The 19,291-nt window shown below is 52.8% G+C and overlaps 1 protein-coding gene across 2 annotated transcripts in view; it reads left to right on the top strand.

Annotated features, from left to right (window-relative positions):
- The window catches only part of Faim2 (Fas apoptotic inhibitory molecule 2), a 28,191-nt gene that overhangs the window by 433 nt on the left and 8,467 nt on the right, over positions 1 to 19,291 (top strand). Inside the window, exons 2-11 of one of the 2 annotated variants that reach the window (XM_028788340.1) lie at positions 2,157 to 2,352; positions 6,732 to 6,835; positions 7,228 to 7,292; positions 7,660 to 7,713; positions 13,706 to 13,756; positions 14,033 to 14,072; positions 14,600 to 14,637; positions 15,139 to 15,226; positions 15,442 to 15,537; positions 17,263 to 17,316. In XM_028788340.1, coding sequence (XP_028644173.1) covers positions 2,157 to 2,352; positions 6,732 to 6,835; positions 7,228 to 7,292; positions 7,660 to 7,713; positions 13,706 to 13,756; positions 14,033 to 14,072; positions 14,600 to 14,637; positions 15,139 to 15,226; positions 15,442 to 15,537; positions 17,263 to 17,316 — 786 coding nt within the window. The remainder of the gene's footprint in view (positions 1 to 2,156; positions 2,353 to 6,731; positions 6,836 to 7,227; positions 7,293 to 7,659; positions 7,714 to 13,705; positions 13,757 to 14,032; positions 14,073 to 14,599; positions 14,638 to 15,138; positions 15,227 to 15,441; positions 15,538 to 17,262; positions 17,317 to 19,291) is intronic. The other variant, XM_028788341.1, reaches the window with a different exon arrangement.

Genomic DNA, 19,291 nt, shown 5'->3' on the forward strand with positions numbered 1-19,291 from the left:
GAGAGAGAGAGAGAGAGAGAGAGAGAGAGAGAGAGAGAGAGAGAGAGAGAGAGAGAGAGAGAGAGAGAGCGCCAGAGAGCCCTCCTTTGGGGCCAGGATGAGCCTTGAGGGGCAATGCGTGTGGGTGTGTCTTTAGTGCCAGATGTGTCCACCTTAGGGTCACCTTTCACTCTCTCCAGACACCCCCTCCCAACTCCCTTCATTATTCAACTCCGGATATCAGTATACATTTCTTATAGTTGGGAGTTACTATGGCAACCCTGCAGAAGGATGCTTTGATTTTTGTTTTGGCCAGATATGGGACTGGCTGGAATAAAAACATATTCTCCTGCCTCCCCACATCAATACACCAATTTTAGGTCTGAACTACTGGGAAGGGCCTGGGCAGGCTTGGGTGGTGCAGATGGTTTATGTAACATCAACAGCCTGTGGAATTATACAACCACCAGGGCCTAGGGAGAAGGGGGAGGGTCCTCTAGCCCTCCGTTTAGAGGTGCTAAGGATTCAGCTGGGAAAACAGTAGAAGGCCCTCCCCACACCCTGCTTTTTCCTTTGATACCAGCCTCAGAACTAATGGCATCCCTCCTCAGACCCTCAGACCCTCTGTGTTCAAGCTCCTCAAAGGCCTCAAAATGATGTCATTGAGTGATACCACTTCCTGACATTGGCCACTTGGGAATGCCTTCTGTGAGAGGTGGTGAGGTCCCAGAGGTTTGGGGGTGGGGTGAGTGGAAAGGTGGGGCTACGACAGCTTTCTTAGACATGGCCCCCCTCGTCTATGTAATGAAGGGAGGCAGGGAGCCTGTGTTCCGGGTCCCATTTCCAGGAGGCAGGAGACACTGAGCTGAGCCTGGGGAAGTGGAGCCTCCCCTTCCACACCCAGCCCATTCTAGCAGTTAGGAGCTAGCTCCAATTCCTGTCCTAGTGGTAAGGTGCTTCAGCTCTTCAGCCCCTTGCTCCCAGATTTCCACAGTTTATTTTTAGGGGGTAGGGTGCTATAAGCCTTCTGAGGTCCAATGGTCTCTGGGCTATAGAGGGAGTGAAGTCAGGGGACTCCTCAATTGTCTCCCTGCAAGGACCACCCATATTCTTCAGCAGGACCTCCTGCAGCCAGACTGACGTTGCCCTTTCTGAGGTCAGGCCTTTCTTTGATTTCTCTTGTCTTCATACTCTCTGTTCCAATGTTTCCTTCCGTGACCCTTAGAGATGTCACTGTCTCACCAAGCTGCTGTGTCCTCTGTGTCCACCCAGGGGGCATAGATTAGTGTAAGTGGACTGGAGTTCTTAACCTGCCCTGTACAGTTCCCCCTGGGTCTCCCTCCGTTCTTTATCGCACAGAAAGAAAGGGGCTAAACTGTCTTCTGCAGCTCTACCAGCAATGATGTTCCGATGTTTTGTTCTGGCTGAGGAAGGCTGTCTCTGCAGGAGCTGCTCTCCCTCTGCCTCACAGGCTCATCATTTCCCTCCTGCCTCACCGTCCCTGTGCCTCTCCCCTCCTGCATTTCCAACCCAACAGAAAGCAGCCAGTCCCCAGGGACTGAGCCTGAGCCCTGTGGCCCTGGGCACCACATGTGGCCCTGGGACTTTAGACTCTTTCTGATTCCGAGTTTCCTCGTTTTTTAAACTGGTAGAACAGCCAGGCATGGTGACACACAGCTTTAGTCCCAGCACTTGGGAAGCAGAGGCAGGAGGATCTCTGGGAGTCTGAGACCAGTCTGTTCTACAGAGCAAGTTCTAGGACAGCCAGGGAGACTTCGTCTCAAAAACAAACAAATAACCGAGAAATAATGATAATGCAAAATAAAATTGGTTGGATACAGTGAGGAAGTTGGAAAGACAACGAGACAGGAGAACCTTTTGTTCAGAAATAGGGTCTCATATGGGTCAGGCAACCATAGGACCAGAGACCCAGTCCCTTCCCCAGATTGCCCTATGGCCTCCTCCTGCTTACTGTCTTACCTATCTTTTTCTTGACTGGCCCCACCCCTCTGAGCTCAGTTCCACGGGCTCAGAACCCAGGGGTGGGTCTTATCTGTCCCTCTCCCTAGCACAGGTTGGGAGAGCACCTAGGTAGATTCCAGGAATCAAGGGGCTGGCAGGGAGGACTTGCAAGTCTCTGTCCATGGCAACTGTCTCTCTCTGCCTCTACTCTACAGCTCTCTGTGGCTAACAAGGCCCCTGGGACTGAGGGGCAGCAGCAGGCAAATGGAGAGAAGAAGGATGCCCCGGCAGTGCCCTCGGCGCCACCCTCCTACGAGGAGGCCACCTCTGGAGAGGGGCTGAAGGCAGGGGCCTTCCCCCAGGGCCCTACGGCTGTACCACTCCATCCAAGCTGGGCCTATGTGGACCCCAGTAAGTCTCTCAGTGACCAAAGGTTGGAGGGGTAGAGGGAGCAGCAGGCACAGATGCAAAGCCTGTGGGAGGAAGTTGCAGACACCCCGTACTTGGTGTAGTTGTGCAGAACAGTAGTCAGTGGCTTTAGAGGATGAGAATGCTAAAAAGAGAAGAGGAAAGATACACTGCGGAGTACTCCCAGCGAGAGAAGAGGGGACTCTTTACAAATCACGGAGCTAAGCCAACTGGAGGACGTGATCAGGGACAAAAGCCAAGTTCTAGTCTAAGAAGGCTCTCATAGAGTCAGGCAGTGCTGGTGCATGTCTTTAATCTCAGCGCTTGGAAGACAGAGGCAGGCGGACCTCTGTGAGTTTGAGGTCAGCCTGGTCTATGGGGTGAGTCCAGGACATCCAATGTTATACAGAGAAACACCATATAAATAAATAAATAAAAATAAACAAATAAATAAATAAAGCCCTCACAGAAGGAAGAGACACAACCAGGGGTTGGAAGAGATCAGAGTGGTCAGGAAGGGCTAGCGAAAGTCTATATAGCAGCCATGATCTTGGCTCTGTGGGTGCCCTCTGGGTGAGGTACAGCATTTATATAGTGACTGGTCTGAAACCTTGGTGGGATCCTGCCTCTGTGCAGCTTAGGGTTGTCAGGGAGTAAGGAACTGGGGGTTCCCTTCCCAGTTTCTCTCATCCCTTCCCTTCCTTCCTCTGGGTTTTGCAAGGGGTGGGCAGGTACCGTGTCGGTAGGTGTGTGGGATCAAGCTACAAGGCTGGACAGACAGAAGTCACCATCTTTATCAATAGTGACATTCCAGGATCCCAGAAGTAGGACCTCGGCTGTCTGGCTGAGCAGCCTGCTGGACCATTGCCGCTGTCTATGAGGAGGGACCCTTAAGTCCTCCCGCAGGCTGGTGAGCTGGCTTAGCAGGTAAATGCACCTTGCCACAAAAGCCTGGTGACCTCAGTTCTATCCCCAGGTTCCAGGGCAGGCAGTGGAAGAAGAGAACCGACCCCTGACCCCTGAAAATTAGCCTCTGACCTCCACATGGGGTTCACAGCATGCACGCACCCAAATCGTTTTGGTTTTTTGTTTGTTTGTTTGTTTGTTTTTTGGTTTTTCGAGACAGGGTTTCTCTGTGTAGCCCTGGCTGTCCTGGAACTCACTCGGTAGACCAGGTTGGCCTCGAACTCAGAAATCCGCCTGCCTCTGCCTCCCAAGTGCTGAGATTAAAGGCATGTGCCACCACTGCCCAGCATAACGTAACTTTTAAAAAAAAGAATTATGTATTTATTTTATATACATGAGTACATTGCAGCTATCTTCAGAAGAGGGCATCAGATCCCATTACAGATGGTAGTGAGCCACCATGTGGTTGCTGGGAATTGAACTCAGGGCCTCTGGAAGAGCAGTCAGTGCTCTTAACTGCTGAGGTATCTCTCCAGCCCCATAACGGTTTTTTTTTTTTGGAGGGGGGGTTTATTTAAATTTCAGACCTTTCGGGGTTTCTCTGCTCCTCCTCCACAGCCCCTCCCCCACTGCAAGTCTCTCACTGCCCATAAAGTTCTAGAAGGGATCTGAGGACAATACTCCCTCACAGAGACTCTGCTCACAGAGCCCCTGCTCATGAGTGAGTGACCACCACGGTCCGTATCTCTTCCAAAAATACCCCTCGGTCCAGACCGCAGGTGTCTCACTCCAGTATGGCGTACTGGAAGGCCAACGCAGGTGGGGGAGTTCTTCGCCGTCTCGACTCTCCTGCACTGGTTGCTGGGATGGATGCTTTATTTAAGGACAACCCTCCAAGCCCTTATGGTGGAAGGGAGGCTGATCCTTGCAGTCAGCAGGTGACAAACATTCGGTTGTGGGAAGTGTCACGTCTGAGCTCATTCCTGGGGATGCAGAGTCCTGTCTGTAGCTCTGCTCTCCTGAGCTGACTGTCATGCATGTCTACCTTGGTGACTCAGGTGTGGCGACAGAGAGCCAAGTAGCTGACCTACCTATCGGACTCTCTGGGCTTCTGAAGTCTTTTTCTGCAGCCCCACTGTCAAATACCCCTTTGAGCCGCCCCTGTCACCCCACATCTGCCTTTCTGGTCTCTTCCTGCTCTCCCTGATCTGATTCCAAAATGAGCTATCTCCCACCCTCTCTCTTCATGATGGGTGGGGCTCCAAGGATCAAGCTCTGTCATATAAATGTCCCTTCCCTCGTGTGTCCCCGTTCTCTTCCCTGGACACTCCATCTCCTGTGACCAAGAGGCAGTAAGGTCTGGCTAATCTTCCCCCCTTCCCCAACAACAGCCTCTGCCTTAGTCTCTCAGAGACGACCATGGCCCTGCCCGGTTGAAGCTCTTCAACGGTTCCTCTCCTTCTTGTTACTCAAGTTCAAGTTCTTCTTTTGTTTTGTTTTCTTTTCTGTGATGTGGTCCCAAGCAGACCTGTCCGGTCTTGAACTCACAACATGGCTGAGGATGACTTTGAATTTCTAATTCTTCTGTTTCCATCCCCCCGACACCCAGCCTTCTCTGCTGAGCCAGCTCACCAGGCTGCAGCTGAGGACTTAAGGGTCCCTTCTCACAGACAGTGACAATGGTCCAGCAGGCTGCTCAGCCGGACAACCAAGGGGCCACTGCTGGGATCTTGGAACTGTCACCATTAGTGAAGACATTGACAACTTATGTCTGGCCAGCCAGTTAGGGAAGGTTTCCTATATTTATGTAGAGCTCTGAGGTGTATCTCGAGTTAGCATGTGAGGAGGAGACAATGAATGTCCCTCAGAAAGCACTTGGTGGGCCGGGTCCAGGAGCAAGTAGGCAGGTGGCTGAACAAATGTAGTCATGCTGAGAACACGGGACAGAGGAACGCTCAGGGTGAGGGGAAACTGGAAGGCTCTGCTCACCCTGGCATCCTGAAAGGAACTTAAACTTGCCTGGCATGGTAGCATATGTCTATACCCAGCACTCAGGGGATGGAAACAAGAGAATTAAAAATTCAAAGTCAGGGGCTGGAGAGATGGCTCAGCGGTTAAGAACACAGACTGCTCTTCCAGAGGTCCTGAGTTCAAATCCCAGCAACCACATGGTGGCTCACAACCATCCGTAATGAGATTGGATGCCCTCTTCTGGTGTGTCTGAAGACAGCGACAGTGTACTCATAAATAAAATAAATAAATAAATATTTAAAAAAAAATTCAAAGTCAGCCAGGCAGTGGTGGTGCACGCCTTTAATCCCAGCACTTGGGAGGCAGAGGCAGGAGGATTTCTGAGTTTGAGGCCAGCCTGGTCTACAGAGTGAGTTCCAGGACAGCCAGGGCTACACAGAGAAACCCTGTCTCGGAAAACCAAATAAATAAATTCAAAGTCATCCTCATCCACGTTGTAAGTTCAAGACCAGCCTGGTCTGCTTGAGACCATGTCACAGAAAACAAAACAAAAGAAGAACTTGAACTTGAGTAACAAGAAGGAGAGGAGCCGTTGAAGAGCTCCAACCGGGCAGGGCCATGGTCGTCTCTGAGAGACTAAGGCAGAAGCTGTTGTTGGGGAAGGGGGGAAGATTAGCCAGACCTGATGGGCATAGGAGAGGGTACCAGGGTAGATACATTCAGGGCTTGAGAATGGCCCTAAGGAGGGGCACAAGGGCAAAGACAGTGGAGCCTCCACTAGGCACAGAACATGTAGAATTTCTGTTTTATCTAACTTGATCTCTGTGAAGTGGACCCATTGCCCAAACCAAAAGAGCCTCAGAAGGCTTGGGGCCACACAGTTTGTCCCACAGGTTGGTAGATTCATCTGGGGGTCCATTTGGCTATAGGGTCTTTACTCCTGCAAAAGCCAGAGCTTTGGAACCAGGCCTGGACCCCACACCCTGTGCTCTCGCTCTTTCTGGACCTCCTTTCCCAGCAGCCCCCTGGTTTACAGTTGAGCATTGGCAGGCCCAGCTCTTCCACCCTGCATTCAGTCCCGACCCATGGGCCTTAGTGCAGCTGGAGTCAGGCAGGGTATTTGATCCCAGGACACATTGTCCGGCCAGGAGAACTGGCTGTTCCTTGCTGATTTGAAGCTGCTGGAATATGCAGGGGGGGAGATGGGGACACAAGAGGGAAGGGACATTTGTATCTCGGAGCTTGGTTCCCAGAGCCCCAACCACTGTGGAAGGAGAGGATGGGAGATTGGGAGATAACTCATTCCTGGAATCAGAGAGAGCAGAAAGTGACCAGAAAGACAGATGTGGGTGGACAGAGGCTGGGCAAAGGGGTATTTGACAGTGGGGCTGGGGAGAAAGACTTCAGAAGCCTAGGGAGCCTTTGACATTACTGTGTCACGTTGTGACATTGGCATGAAGGCTGGGTTGGCAGTGAACTCTCAGAGCCTCTACCTACCTACCCAGGCAGCAGCTCCGGCTATGAAGGTGGTTTCCCCGCAGGACACCATGAGCTTTTCACCACCTTCAGCTGGGATGACCAGAGAGTTCGCCGGCTCTTCATCAGAAAGGTGACCACTTCTTCCGTGCTGTGGGCTGGAGAGAGGGCAGTGAGGGTTTGGGACCCTGTGCGGGAACCCCTGGAAGGACCTTGTCCCAGCCTCTGCCTACAGAGAGCTTACCCTCTCTCCTGCCATCCCAGCTCATGGCTGCTCCTGGTATGTGCCTCTGAAGGCTCACCCAGGGCCCTTGCTCCTTGTCCCCTGGGTCGGTAGGCTGTTTCACCTGAGGGTTTGGCACCCTTCCTGTCCTTCCACTTGTCTGAATCTGCCCAGGGACCCTGTGAAGGAGGATGGAAGTATCCAATAGGGAGATCTGGATTCAAATGAGTCCCTGGGAGCTGGGGTCTCTCAAAGACTTGTTGGGACTCAGGGCTCCCCAAACTGATCATTTCCTTTCTCAGGTATATACCATCCTGTTGGTACAGCTGCTGGTGACTTTGGCTGTGGTGGCTCTCTTTACCTTCTGGTAAGTTAGCAGTGTGGACTGATGTCTTCCAGGAAGGCCATGGCTAGGCCTGGGGCGGGGGGACTCCATCAGACCTCTCCTGGAATGTCTACTTGGAAAGATGAGGGGCTGTTGATATCCTCATGGTCGGGAAGAATGTTGGGTATCATGTAAGAAGTTCCCCAAACAGTGCAAGGTCGCCCTGCAGGCTTCTGTGATGCTTCACTGGATATTGCTTCAGTCACCCTTCCAGGCTCCCCTAGGTCCCTGCCTGCCCGTCTAGAGCTCAGTCCCACCTCCCTTCTCTGATCCCATGTGGGGCAGGCATAGACATTGAGCAGAAAAAGACCTGGGGTAGCCTCTGACTCTGTCCCATCTTTTTCTACAGTGACGTCATTAAGGACTATGTCCAGGCCAACCCAGGCTGGTACTGGGCATCCTAGTGAGTATTCCCCACCCCAGGTTCCTTCCGAGAGATGCTCACTGTGCTCCGTTGAAAGATCCAAGCCATGATATTCCCACATCCGAGGGGGGAGGACCTCAAAGACCCCTAGCATGGCCAGGAACAACTTTTGGATTGCTCAGATCTGACAGCTAGAGGTCAGGGGCAGGTGGCAGTCTGGCCAGGGGCGGAGCTGGGGCCCAGGAAGAGAGAGAGCTGATACCATGACCCTTAGAGGGAAGGGGCCGGAGTATTTTGACCTTCTTTAATGATAATGTTGCTACTCCTATTAACATTGTTATTAATGCTTATGAAATTATTAATCATAAGATCCACCACTTAACAAGCACCTAATTAAGGGCTGGGCATTGTTTTGTGTGCTCAGTGTACAGTATTGCATTTCATCCTTAAATCTAAAAGGTATGATTACCTCAGAAGACCTTAAGACTCAGAGAGGTTGAGTAATTTGCCCAAGATCACACAGCTAGTCGGTGGCAGAGTTGGGTTCAAGTTAAGACTTGTGCTCCTAATCCCTCTGCCTGGCAGTCTCTCCTGCCCGCCAGGCACTTAGCTGACAGTAGTCCTGTATTCTTTAAGGAGCATGGCGGGCCATTTGTAAGAAGAATCTTGAGGTCGTAGGTGACTCGGACCCTTCTTCCTGGTAACTAAGGAATAATTTGGGATGTTTCCAGGCCAGAACCATCCTAGACTCAGAAAACTTTTCTTTCCATGGTCCCCAGTGGCATCCAGTATGAACCAGCCCTGTACTGGGGCTACTGGGCAGGAGGCCTCTGCTTATAGGAGGAGGTAGTGGGTGGTGAGTATGCAAAGGAGCTTGCGCAGTTGCCGGGGATGGATGATGCTGACTTCACATGGTGGACAGGGTTGGGAGCATCGCTGCAAGGGACTAGACTGACAGAAGGACAGAAGGATGTCCCAGAGAGCAGCAGGCCCCTTGGGGGCTAAGCATCAAGACAGAGCATGGCAGAGGCCAGCACACCAACTGGCCCAGCCTGTTCTTGAATAGGGATCCAGTGTGAAGCTGGGCTCAGCACCAAGTGCCATGAGCCACCAGAGCCTATTATGGGCTTATGGTTAGCACAAGTGGGCCAGAGACTAACAGTAAGGAAACTTCCCAGGATTCCAGGAGCGAACACATCCGTACACAGAATCTTTCCTAGGGCTCAGGACAGAAGGACAGTCAGCAGCCCAGGAGGGAAGCCTGAGTCCTAGGGAGTTGGGAGGCACTGTGTGTACATCTAATGAGGCCCCAGGGATGGCCACCTCGGCCAGCCCACACAACAGGTTGGCATGGCTCCTAGCACGTCAGCACCGTCTGGCAGGCGTAGGTCCCCCTGAGACCTTGGAAATGGTATCCTGGCCCCCCTTCTGTGACACAGTCTGTGGGATTCCATGTCCTGAGTTCCTGATGGCAGGAACAGCTCAGGGAGGTGGACAGAGTCGGTTATACCGTGCCAGAGAGGTAGGGATGGGGAGGGAGGGAGGGAGCATCTGGCCTTGGAATGGTGACGTTCAAGGGGAAAGCAGTGATGAGCAGGTGGAGAGAGGTGGGAAATGGGTGTGGCCTGTGCTCTCCTGGGACATCACAAAGTTCAGTCACTAGTCCGGCCACCTCTTCCTTCAGAAGGCCTACCTGAGGGTCTACTCTGCCTTCCGCGTCCCTTTGGTCTCCCCATCCTGCCTCTGAGTCTTGCCTCCTCACCTCCGGTGATCAAATGCTCCCTGAGGGCTCCCTTGTTGTCTCTTCCTGTTGGAACAGCATTCATAACAGTGAGAATAAAACAACTCTTTTTAATGGGTGAGGCACAGTGCCAAGTGTTTCATGTATAGCTTTAACAACCCTGCCAAGAAGGTACTGCCACGATCTCCATTTCATAGATGAGGAAACTGAGGCAGAGAGAAGCCCCCTGAGCATCTGAGCCAGGGTAGAAAGCTAGAACCACCTGAAAGCCACAGGTTTGCCCACTGCACTGCTGACTGTAGCCCCGGGCTCTAGGGCAAGTCAGCTGGGAAAGGCCAATGGGTTTAGTACCAGGTCTTTGCCTGAGTCTCAGTCCCTGTCCTAACACTAAACAGACTGTCTCAGGCCCTGGGGCTGAGGCTTAGACAGGAAACCAACTGTTCCTGATCACACACAACTCTCTTTGGGCCCCGACAGCCCTGGCTTTCTCAAGGTCCCTGTCGTCTCACTCCACTGGGTTCTCTCCTAATTGTCTGATTGCTCCCACTGGGCGTGGTGTCTGTGGCAGAGCAGAGGGACCAGAGAACTGCAGGCAGAGGAGGAGAAGAAGTGAGGTGAGGGCTGGGGTGGGGTTGGCTCGGGAAAGCTATCAGTCAGCCAGCTTCTAACAACAGCAAGCAGCTTCCATCCACGAGTTCAGCACAGCGCCAAGCCTGTGCTAAGTGCTTAGGCTGCACCTTCCACCAGGCCTCCCAGAGCTGGCAGTCAATCTTTCTGTTCTGCATTACAGGAGACTGGGACTGGCTTGTTAAATCCTTGTCCATGGCCACAGACTCGTGGCAGGCCTGGGAGAGGACTTCTGGCACCAGGCTCTAAAGCTGTACCATGGTCTTTGGAATCCTGAGTCTCTGGCCTTCCTTCTGATGTCCATCTTAAGGGTTGAGGAACTAAGAGAGTGCAGAGGAAAGGACATGGGGCACCTGGTCCCAGGAAGCTTCTGGGCTGGCAGGAGTGACAGGAGACATATAGTCAGGTGTTCTATTACTGTCACAGTTGTTGAAGTGACTGAGACCCACTGGGGCAGGTGCCAGAGTACAACCACCAGGCACAGGAGGAATCTGCTGTCCCCCATGTGCAGGGTGGCCACAGCTCTGGCACCTGGCATCCGATTGCAGTGGCACCTTTGGGGTCGTAAGCTTCATATTCCAACGCTGCCTGATTGGTTACTGTTTTGGTTTGGCTTTTTCATTTCATGCAGAAATATGTGAAGAGCGCTTACTGGTGTCAGGCTCCAGGTTAAATGGCATGAAAAAAAAGGTAGCTGGCCTCCAGGTGCTACAGGGGACCAGGGACCATTCGAGCTGAGCCGGCTGAGGCTACAGTCAGAACTGTCTGTGCTACAGAGGAAGCCCTGTCAAAGAGGGAGTCTCGGTCTTGCCAGTGGAGTGACGGGCATGTTTCAAGGGTGCAGAACATGTGACGAGAAGCGGGAGGGTGGGTGAGGTATGGTGACTGTAGAGGTAAGGAACCAGCCGCAGGTGGGCTGTGCTGAAGGTGCCGCCAAGTCCTCCGGGGAAACGTGTAGTCTGGCCGGCCTGTGTGGAGGATGGAAGGCTGGCTGCTGGAGGGCTGCAGTCCCAGCCAGAGTGAAGAGAGAGAGAGGTGGCCCAACCTCAAAGGGAGGTGGTGGAGATGGAGAGGAGAGAGAGGTCTGAGTGGGCGGCTGAGGAGATGCAGGTGATTAATTGGGTGCGGTCGTGCCAGCAAGCCCCAAGACTGATGCTGAGGCTTCTGGCTGGGTGGCTGGATGGCTGCCTGGCATCCTCATCAGTGGGAGAGCGGAGGGGGGGGAGGGCAGAGGGACTGCAGAACTACCCCACTGCATCTGATACGTTTCTGAAAGGCTTTTGTTCCCTGGGCAGCCAAATAGATGTTTCAGTCTAGTGCTGAGAGGGAAAAATGGAGCTCTAAAGTCCGGGTTCATCCGTTGGGTGAGCGAGCCTAGCTAGGGGCTAGGGAGAGCAGGGCAGGGGAAGAGTCTGCCTTAAAGAATCCAGGTCCTTTAGAGGCTCCTTAAAGGAGACTGTGAAGGAGTGGCTGTGAAGGGAGGAGGGAACCCAAAAGTGTGTCACCGTGGAACCAGGGAAACAATAGGAGTGACCAGACATCGAGCTCAGGTAATGTAAGGACCGGGTGACAACCGAACTCAACAGGGTCACCCTGATGTGACAAAGCCAGCTCTCGTTACGTGAGGCTGAGGCCACATTGTTTGGCGGGTTGAAGAGATGAAGAGACACTGAGTAGACTCTCAGGAGAGCTTCTGAGAGGTAGCTCTCTGCTGGAGCTAGAACCAGACACTGAATGACGATGGAGAGAAGCCAAGGAGGTTGACAGGGGAGACCAGGTGACCCCAGGACTATTAAAGTAAGCTATCACTGGGCTTTTGAGGGCCTGGGACCCAAAGCCTAGACTGGGGGCACCGGTCCGAGAAAGGGTTGAGGGACAGGAAGTCTGGTAGCTCTCCGTGAGGTTTGCAGGTGATGGTCCAGGTACCACGAGGACTTCCCTCATTTATCTCAGACCTTTCTGGAACATAGCAGAGAGTGAGGCAGCCTGGGAGATTTGGGGAAGGGGGAGACTGTTTGGAATTGCTGTCATGGAGGGCAGGTGAGATTCTGAGGAGAAGGGGAAAGGACTGGAAAGCCATGCTCTGAGGGGCTGCTGAGGGTAGAGCCCATGTGTCGGTAGTCTGTCTTGGGAGCTCAGCCCCATCTTCCATCACCTCATCTTTGATCCTTGCTTTCCAAAAAACTTAGCAGTCAACCACCGGCTAGCCACTTCCCACTGGACGGGGCTGCCTGATCCACAAACTGATTCCATTTCCTGTTCTGCCCGGTGCGGGTAGGCCAGTCAACGCTGAGCCCACAGCCTGGTAGGGAAGAACAATAGTAAAAGCAGCTAACAAGATGGCTGTACGTAGGGATGAGAGAGGCAGCGTGTGGCAGTGGTTGGAAGGTGGCTCCCTGCAACTGGCCCACCTTGGTTTCAGCCCTTCCCGAACAGGATAGCTTCACGACCGTGGACAAGTCACCCGACCTCATCTGTAAAGGAGAGCACAGCCCATGAAGAAGGGAGGACTGTGTCAATATTTATTAAACACAACCCAAAACAAACATCAACCCAGTTCCCCTGGTCCATGCAGATAGTTCCAAGACAGCCAGAGGTACCTGATGAGGTCTTGACTCAAAAACTACATAAATAAACAAATAAATAAGTATCTACCCAGCACACCAAATATATTTTATAGTAACTTTTAATTTGCTTTTTATTCATCTATCATTTCTGAGGCAGGGTCTCCCATGGAGTAGGCTAGCCTCAGACTCCATAAGTAGATCAAGATGACCCTGAATCCCTGGTTCTCTGACCTGTACTTCCGGTGTGGCAGATTGTATCACCACACCATGGTGACCAGCATGAGGTTTTTTGGTTTTGTTTTGTTTTGTTTTTTGTAATGCATGTGTATGGCCTGTGCACATGTGTATGGATCCGTGTGGGTGTGCATGTGTCCATGTGCATACGGAGGCCGGAAGCCAGTTTTGGATGTCATTCTCAAGAAAGCTGTCCACCTCCTCTGAAACAGTGTCTCATTGGGCAGAGCTCCCCTGCGAGGCTAGATGGGCTGGCCATCGAGCTGAGTCCTTGAAAGCCCCCTTCCTGTCTCTGACTCTCTGAGAGCTGGGTCTCCAAGAGTATGCCACCATGCCCAGCTTTCCACGTGGGTTCTGGGGACTGAAGGCTCTCATGCTCGCTGGTCATGCACTTCTCCCTCAGAGTTACGTCCCCAGTCCCTGTGTGTGACTGAGCTTTTCAGCTAAGGTCTCTTAGTCGAAAAGGGTGATGAAGTCTGCAGTCTCAGGACACAGGAGGCTAAAGTGGGAGGCTCCCCAAACCTCCATACTTCAAGGCTAGCCTGGACTACATAGATTGTGCTTCCAAAACCAAACACACCACAGGTCTCTGAGGCCGCTTAGGTTGAGTGGTAAGAACGGAGGCCATAGCTCCTAGGATTTAATATTGCTGGAGGTGGGCCTGTCCCACCAACCCCACCTTCCCTTTTTGGAGTTGGACCACCATCCTGCCCATCGCCCAGCTGTAGGATGACCACGCCCTTCCCTCTGCTCTTGCCATCCTGCCTGGTGTAGTTTGGGTAGGGGTGGCAGAGCAGGACCAACTGGTAAGTAGCCAGCCTCAGGAGAGACCCTCTGACGTGCCCACCTGTCTCTCTCACAGTGCTGTGTTCTTTGCCACTTACCTGACCCTGGCTTGCTGTTCTGGACCCAGGTAAGATCGTGACTTGGTGGGGGAGGGGAGCTGCCTGTGGGACTATCAGCAGAATCTTAAAAACAAATCTGCTCTGAGCCCTGCCTTCCACCAGGACTCTGTGCAGCCCTGAGAAGACCTCATCCATTCTCTGAACTGGAGTCAAATGGGCCAACCCTTCTACCCTTTACTTTGTGCCCCTGAAGTGGTTGGGCCAATGGGAACATAAGGTTTTCAATGACAGGCTCTGCCGAGTGCTGAGTATCTATCGTCTGAAGCCTGTGGCTTGCCTTTCAGGAGACACTTCCCATGGAACCTGATTCTGCTGACCATCTTTGTAAGTGACCGGGGTGACAGATGCTGAGTGAGTGGGGAAGGAGGCAGGACAGAGGCAGCACGGGTTTTGAAGGCCAGAGAGTCTAAACAGGGGACATCCAACGAAAGGGTCCCTGTGGAACAGAGGTATTGACCCTTCTTCTGTCAGAGTATCCCATCGCCCTCCCTCTCTCAGTGGGATGAGCCACACACACACACCGCCCCTCCTGTGTTCTCAGTCTCTTGTCCTTGGAAGACTGTGTGGGAGTTCCAGCCCAAAGCAGGATAATGAAGAGAAAGCTCTCACTGAGAGAACAAGGCTGCCTAGGAGATAAAGGGACAGCTAGCCTGAGAAGCCTGCAGGCTGGCCAGGGAAACACTGTTTAGCTGGACCTCGGTCCTGAACGGAAACCCAGCAGGCTCTGCACAAGGAGTATATTCATGGGGGGTGGGGGGCAGAGGGAAGGGAGGCCCAGGCTAGAACTTGAGGGTGCCTGGGGCCCTCAAGTCTACATACGGTAACATCCCTTCCCCCTGTTCTCCTTGCAGACCCTGTCCATGGCCTACCTCACTGGGATGTTATCCAGGTAAATGGGACAGGAGTGGCCTAGGTAGGCATGCATCCAGGGTCTGACCACACCCAAGGGAAGCTCTCCACAAACCTACATCTTTCCAGGGAGCTCTTGGATGGGGGAGGGACCCAAGCAGACGGGCTGCCTTGGCTTCAATGTCTCCTTCTTAGGCACTACAGGGCCAGTGGCTCCAAGACCCAAGCAGGCTGGTGGGGTTGGGATGAGGGATGGTGGTGAGGAAGATGATGTCATCCACGAAGTGGCTTTAAAGCCCCCTCCATTCCTGAGGAAATCCCCCCATACCCTCAGACACTGACATGAACTCACCCCACTCTACCTATTCCAGAGCTTGACCCCAATAGTGAGTGACAGAGAAGCCTGGGAAGCTGAGTCCTGGGAACGAGATGGGATGGGAACACAGGTCATGAGGTCAGCTTCTGGCAGGAAAGGGCGGTCCTGTGAGAAGAGGGATGGGGAGAGGGAAATCCTACTGACTGAATGCCCTTCCTTCCTCAGTTACTTCAACACCACGTCTGTGCTGCTCTGCCTGGGTATCACCGCTCTCGTCTGCCTCTCGGTCACCATCTTCAGTTTCCAGACCAAGGTCAGCCCTGGAGGCTGTGAGCAGGGGAGGGCTCGTGGGCCATGGGTCTATATGGGGCTGAGGAGAGGCAGAGACCTGAGTTGGGTCTGGGGATACTACCTGGAAGAGGGATGCATTGGGTTATGGGGGGGGGGGTGAGTGCAGAATTTGCGGGTCTCAGCTTCTGGCCGGCACACTGCTGAGACCCGGTGCTGACAGTCCCCTGTGTCCTGCAGTTTGACTTCACGTCCTGTCAGGGTGTGCTGTTTGTGCTGCTTATGACTCTCTTCTTCAGCGGACTACTCCTCAGCATCCTCCTGCCCTTCCAATACGTGAGTCTCAGCCTACTGGTCTGTGAGGGAGGTGGAGATGACCCAATGCTCAGGGTGCATGCTCTCCTCACCCCTGCGGGGCACCCCAGGGCCAAAGCCTCATGGCCTGCCACCCCGTCCAGCCCTCCTGGCACCTGCCTCCTGCCCCCAGGCGTGTTGGCAACATACGCAAGCAAACAAGGAGCCTTTTCTTGGCAGGCCTGGGCACCTGCCCAGCTCCATGAGTCGTATCCGGCTTCACTTTCCCGGTCCTCTCATGGAGGTGGAGGGAGGGGGAGGGGGAGACGAGGTGGGGGGACTGTTGCCGAGGAAGATACAATGGGGCTCCAGCGCCCAGCAGGCTCAGTGGCCCTCCTGGGGGATCAGCTAAGTCCAAAGAGGCAGAATCTGGCTAGCCAGGCAGGAGGGAAATGAGCAGTGGGTCAGGGGGTAGATTCCCCATCCCTTCTCACAAATGCCTGCTCACTGGAGGGCTCTTCCCAGGACTCCGATTGGCATCCTGGCTACCCAAAAGAGTGCCTACTGTGTAGGAGCTGAAGCGACCAACCGTAGGGAACAGATTGGAGACGTGACAGGTAGTTTGAATCCTGAGAACACAGGAAAGAACGTGCTGGCCGGGCGGTGGTGGCGCACGCCTTTAATCCCAGCACTTGGGAGGCAGAGGCAGGCGGATTTCTGAGTTCGAGGCCAGCCTGGTCTACAGAGTGAGTTCCAGGACAGCCCGGGCTACACAGAGAAACCCTGTCTCGAAAAAAAAAAAAAAAAAAAAAAAAGAAAGAACGTGCTGGATCTACTAGGAACTCAACAACATTCTCCCCGGCCACATCCGGTACCTGGTCTCCCATGGCCTCTTGTCTGCCAGGCTCGGATGGTATTCCTTATCCTCTCAAATACACTTCCATACTGCCCAGCCCCAGCCTCCAGGCAGTTGGCACCCAGTCTAGGATGTCAAGACTGATTCTGGCATTTCCTTGGCTCTTGTCAGGATCCTGTTGACGAAGGGAGGGGCCGGAGCTGGCCTAGGGACCTCTATGTATCTAGGATGGGGAGGGGGCTACAGGAAGGAGCCCCAAACTTCAAAGAACCCTTTCTTGTCCCATGTTGAGCTGTTGAGCCTTTGTTTCCAGGAACCTTCTAGAAAGTTTTCTGGAAGGGCTCCACAAAGGGTAATGCTAACATGGCACCTCATAGTTGAGACATTTGCATTCTCACAGTCAGGGTGAGCACAGGTTGGAAAGGGTTCTGCTCTGGCCTCCAGAAGTAGGCTCATCATGTCCCTCTGGCAGAGACTCCAGATACCTCCGCTTCCTTACCCGCCCTGACTGACTTTTTCCACCTGAGCTCTTGTTTCCAAGGCAGAGACGGATAGCTCTCTGTGGAGAAACAGACAGACCCCAGATAGAGCAGGGATGAGTTGGGGACAGCAGGAGGAGCCTAGGGTCAGACCTGGCTGAGAGAATGACTGCTAAATAGGATGAGTCGCCCTTGGCCAGCCTGAGCCTGGGTCTGTGCTTAGATGGAAGACATGTCAGGTCTGTGGGAACCCCTGTGGGTCTCTTTATCCAACCACTGGGAGCATCCTGAGACTCACAAGCCTGTCTCAGACTGGGGCTTCTTAGAAAGGAATTACCCCTGTTCTTCCATCTTCTGGATCGAGCCTTCCCCCCAACTTCCGGCACCTCTGCCAGCTGCCCTTTTTTACATTGTGTCTCTCCTCTCCTTCAGGTCCCCTGGCTCCACGCCGTCTATGCTGTGCTAGGAGCGGGTGTGTTCACGTTGGTGAGTTTGCCCCAGGCCCTGGAGCCACCTTCCCAGCTCTGTGACTGTCTCCTCAGGCCCTTCCACCCTGTGTCTTCCTTGTAGTCTCTATGGAACCTTTCTGCAGCATCTGAGGGTAGGGCTGGTGCAATGCCTCATTCAGGAAATTCTGTCTCGTGTCCAAGACAAACTCTCTGAGCAGGGCATGGGAATGTGAGAGCATCAGAGTAGAAGCTGGCGGCCAGAGGGGACTAGGTGATCAGGACTAAGAAGAGAGGTAATTCCCTCCTTTGGGCAGAGAACATCCAGCTGTGTGGACTAAATTAGTAAGTCCTAGAGCAGTCTGGGAAGATTCTCATACCTGGCGAAAGTCTCCGTCAGAGGGAACTTCTTTGTTCTTCTCACCAACTCCAGTTAACGGTGATAGCTAATTCATTTCTTTGTATATACTTATTTGTCTTTTAAAAACAAACTGGCCTTGAACTTGCGAGAGCCTCGTACCTCACTCTCTAGAGTCTGGTATTATTGGCATGCACCACACCTGGGGCTCAGCTAATATTTATCTAGTGCTTACTCTCCCCCAGACGGCTCTCTTTTGTTCTTAATTCTCACACCACACCTAGCAGATAGGTCCCACTCTTCTGAGATCACAATGAAGAGGAAGTTCAGAGATGTCAGATAACATGTTGAGGTCATCTAGGACATGGTGGGACCAAGCTGGGAACTTGGATATCTGGTTCCAGAGGCCAGGTGGAAAGTACCAAGGAACAGATGCCCAGGCAATGTGGCCAAAGATGGACAGATACCTGCCCAAGGCAGCCCAACATATCCTTGAGTCTGGTGGACCTCAAACACCTAAATGTGTCCCTCAGGATCACCCAAGAGACAAGCCAGGTGTCCATGACATCATGGGAAGCCATGCAAAGAGATATCTCTTGCTGGTGAATCAATGGCTGGACCCCCCCCCCCCCCGCCTCTGGTTTTCTTAACTACACTAAGTGGCAAGAGACCCAGGTTTGTCACAAATTCCAGAGACTTAAAGATGACAAGAATGTCCAACACATCGCCTACCGTGAGGTGGATGGCGCTGATGTAAGAATTGCCTCGTCCATCCACCCATCATGGTGGTACACACCCGTAATCCTAGCATTTGGGAAGAGGAGGCAGGAGGATTAGAAGTTCTCTAAGTAGTCCTTGGCTACTTAGAGCGTTTGAGGCCAGCTTTGATCACAGGAGACCCTGTCTGAAGGCACGAAAAGCCAAGCACCTTCTGTATCAGAAGCCCTAGGGTTAAAAAGTTGTCAGTAACGGTCAGATCTGGGACGAAGCCTCAGTTGCACTCTGCCTGTTTAGTGACATTCCCAGTCCCTGAGGTCCCTCAGAGAGAGGGAACTTCTCCTGGCTGGGACTTGGGCAGAGGATGGAGATGGACAGAGCCCTCCAGCTGTCCTCTCTGTCTTCAATTGAGGGGAACATAACAGGTCAGAGCGATGAGGTCAGACAAGAATCAAGGCAGGATAGAGCTGTGCTAGGCTCACGGGCTCATCCTTTTCACGGGTCTTTATTGAGCATCTAGTATGTGTGAGGTGCTGTGCTACCTGCCCAGAAGCCTCAGTCAGGAGGAAGAGCAGTGTTTCGGTGAATATGCCAGGTCTGTGGGAACTCCCTGGGTCTCTCCATGGTTACCAGAAGCACTGGGTGAATATTATGAAATGATTAAGGCCACCTAGTCAAGGAATACAAGGACCAGAAGAGCTAGACACAGCAAACCCTCCTCTTATGGGTATGAAAACCGACTTCTAGATCAATCAGGCGAATAGTCTAAGACAATTGTTCTCAATCTGTGGGTCACAACCCTTTTGGGGGTTGAATGACCCTTTAACAAGGGTCAACTATCAGATTTCCTGCATATCAGATACTTACATTATGATACATAACAGTAGCAAGATTACAGTTATGAAGTAGCAATGAAAATAATTTTGTGGTTGGGGGTCAC

The sequence above is a fragment of the Grammomys surdaster genome, unplaced genomic scaffold (genome assembly GCF_004785775.1).
Source record: "Grammomys surdaster isolate TR1022 unplaced genomic scaffold, NIH_TR_1.0 125742, whole genome shotgun sequence".
Taxonomy (NCBI): Eukaryota; Metazoa; Chordata; class Mammalia; order Rodentia; family Muridae; genus Grammomys; species Grammomys surdaster.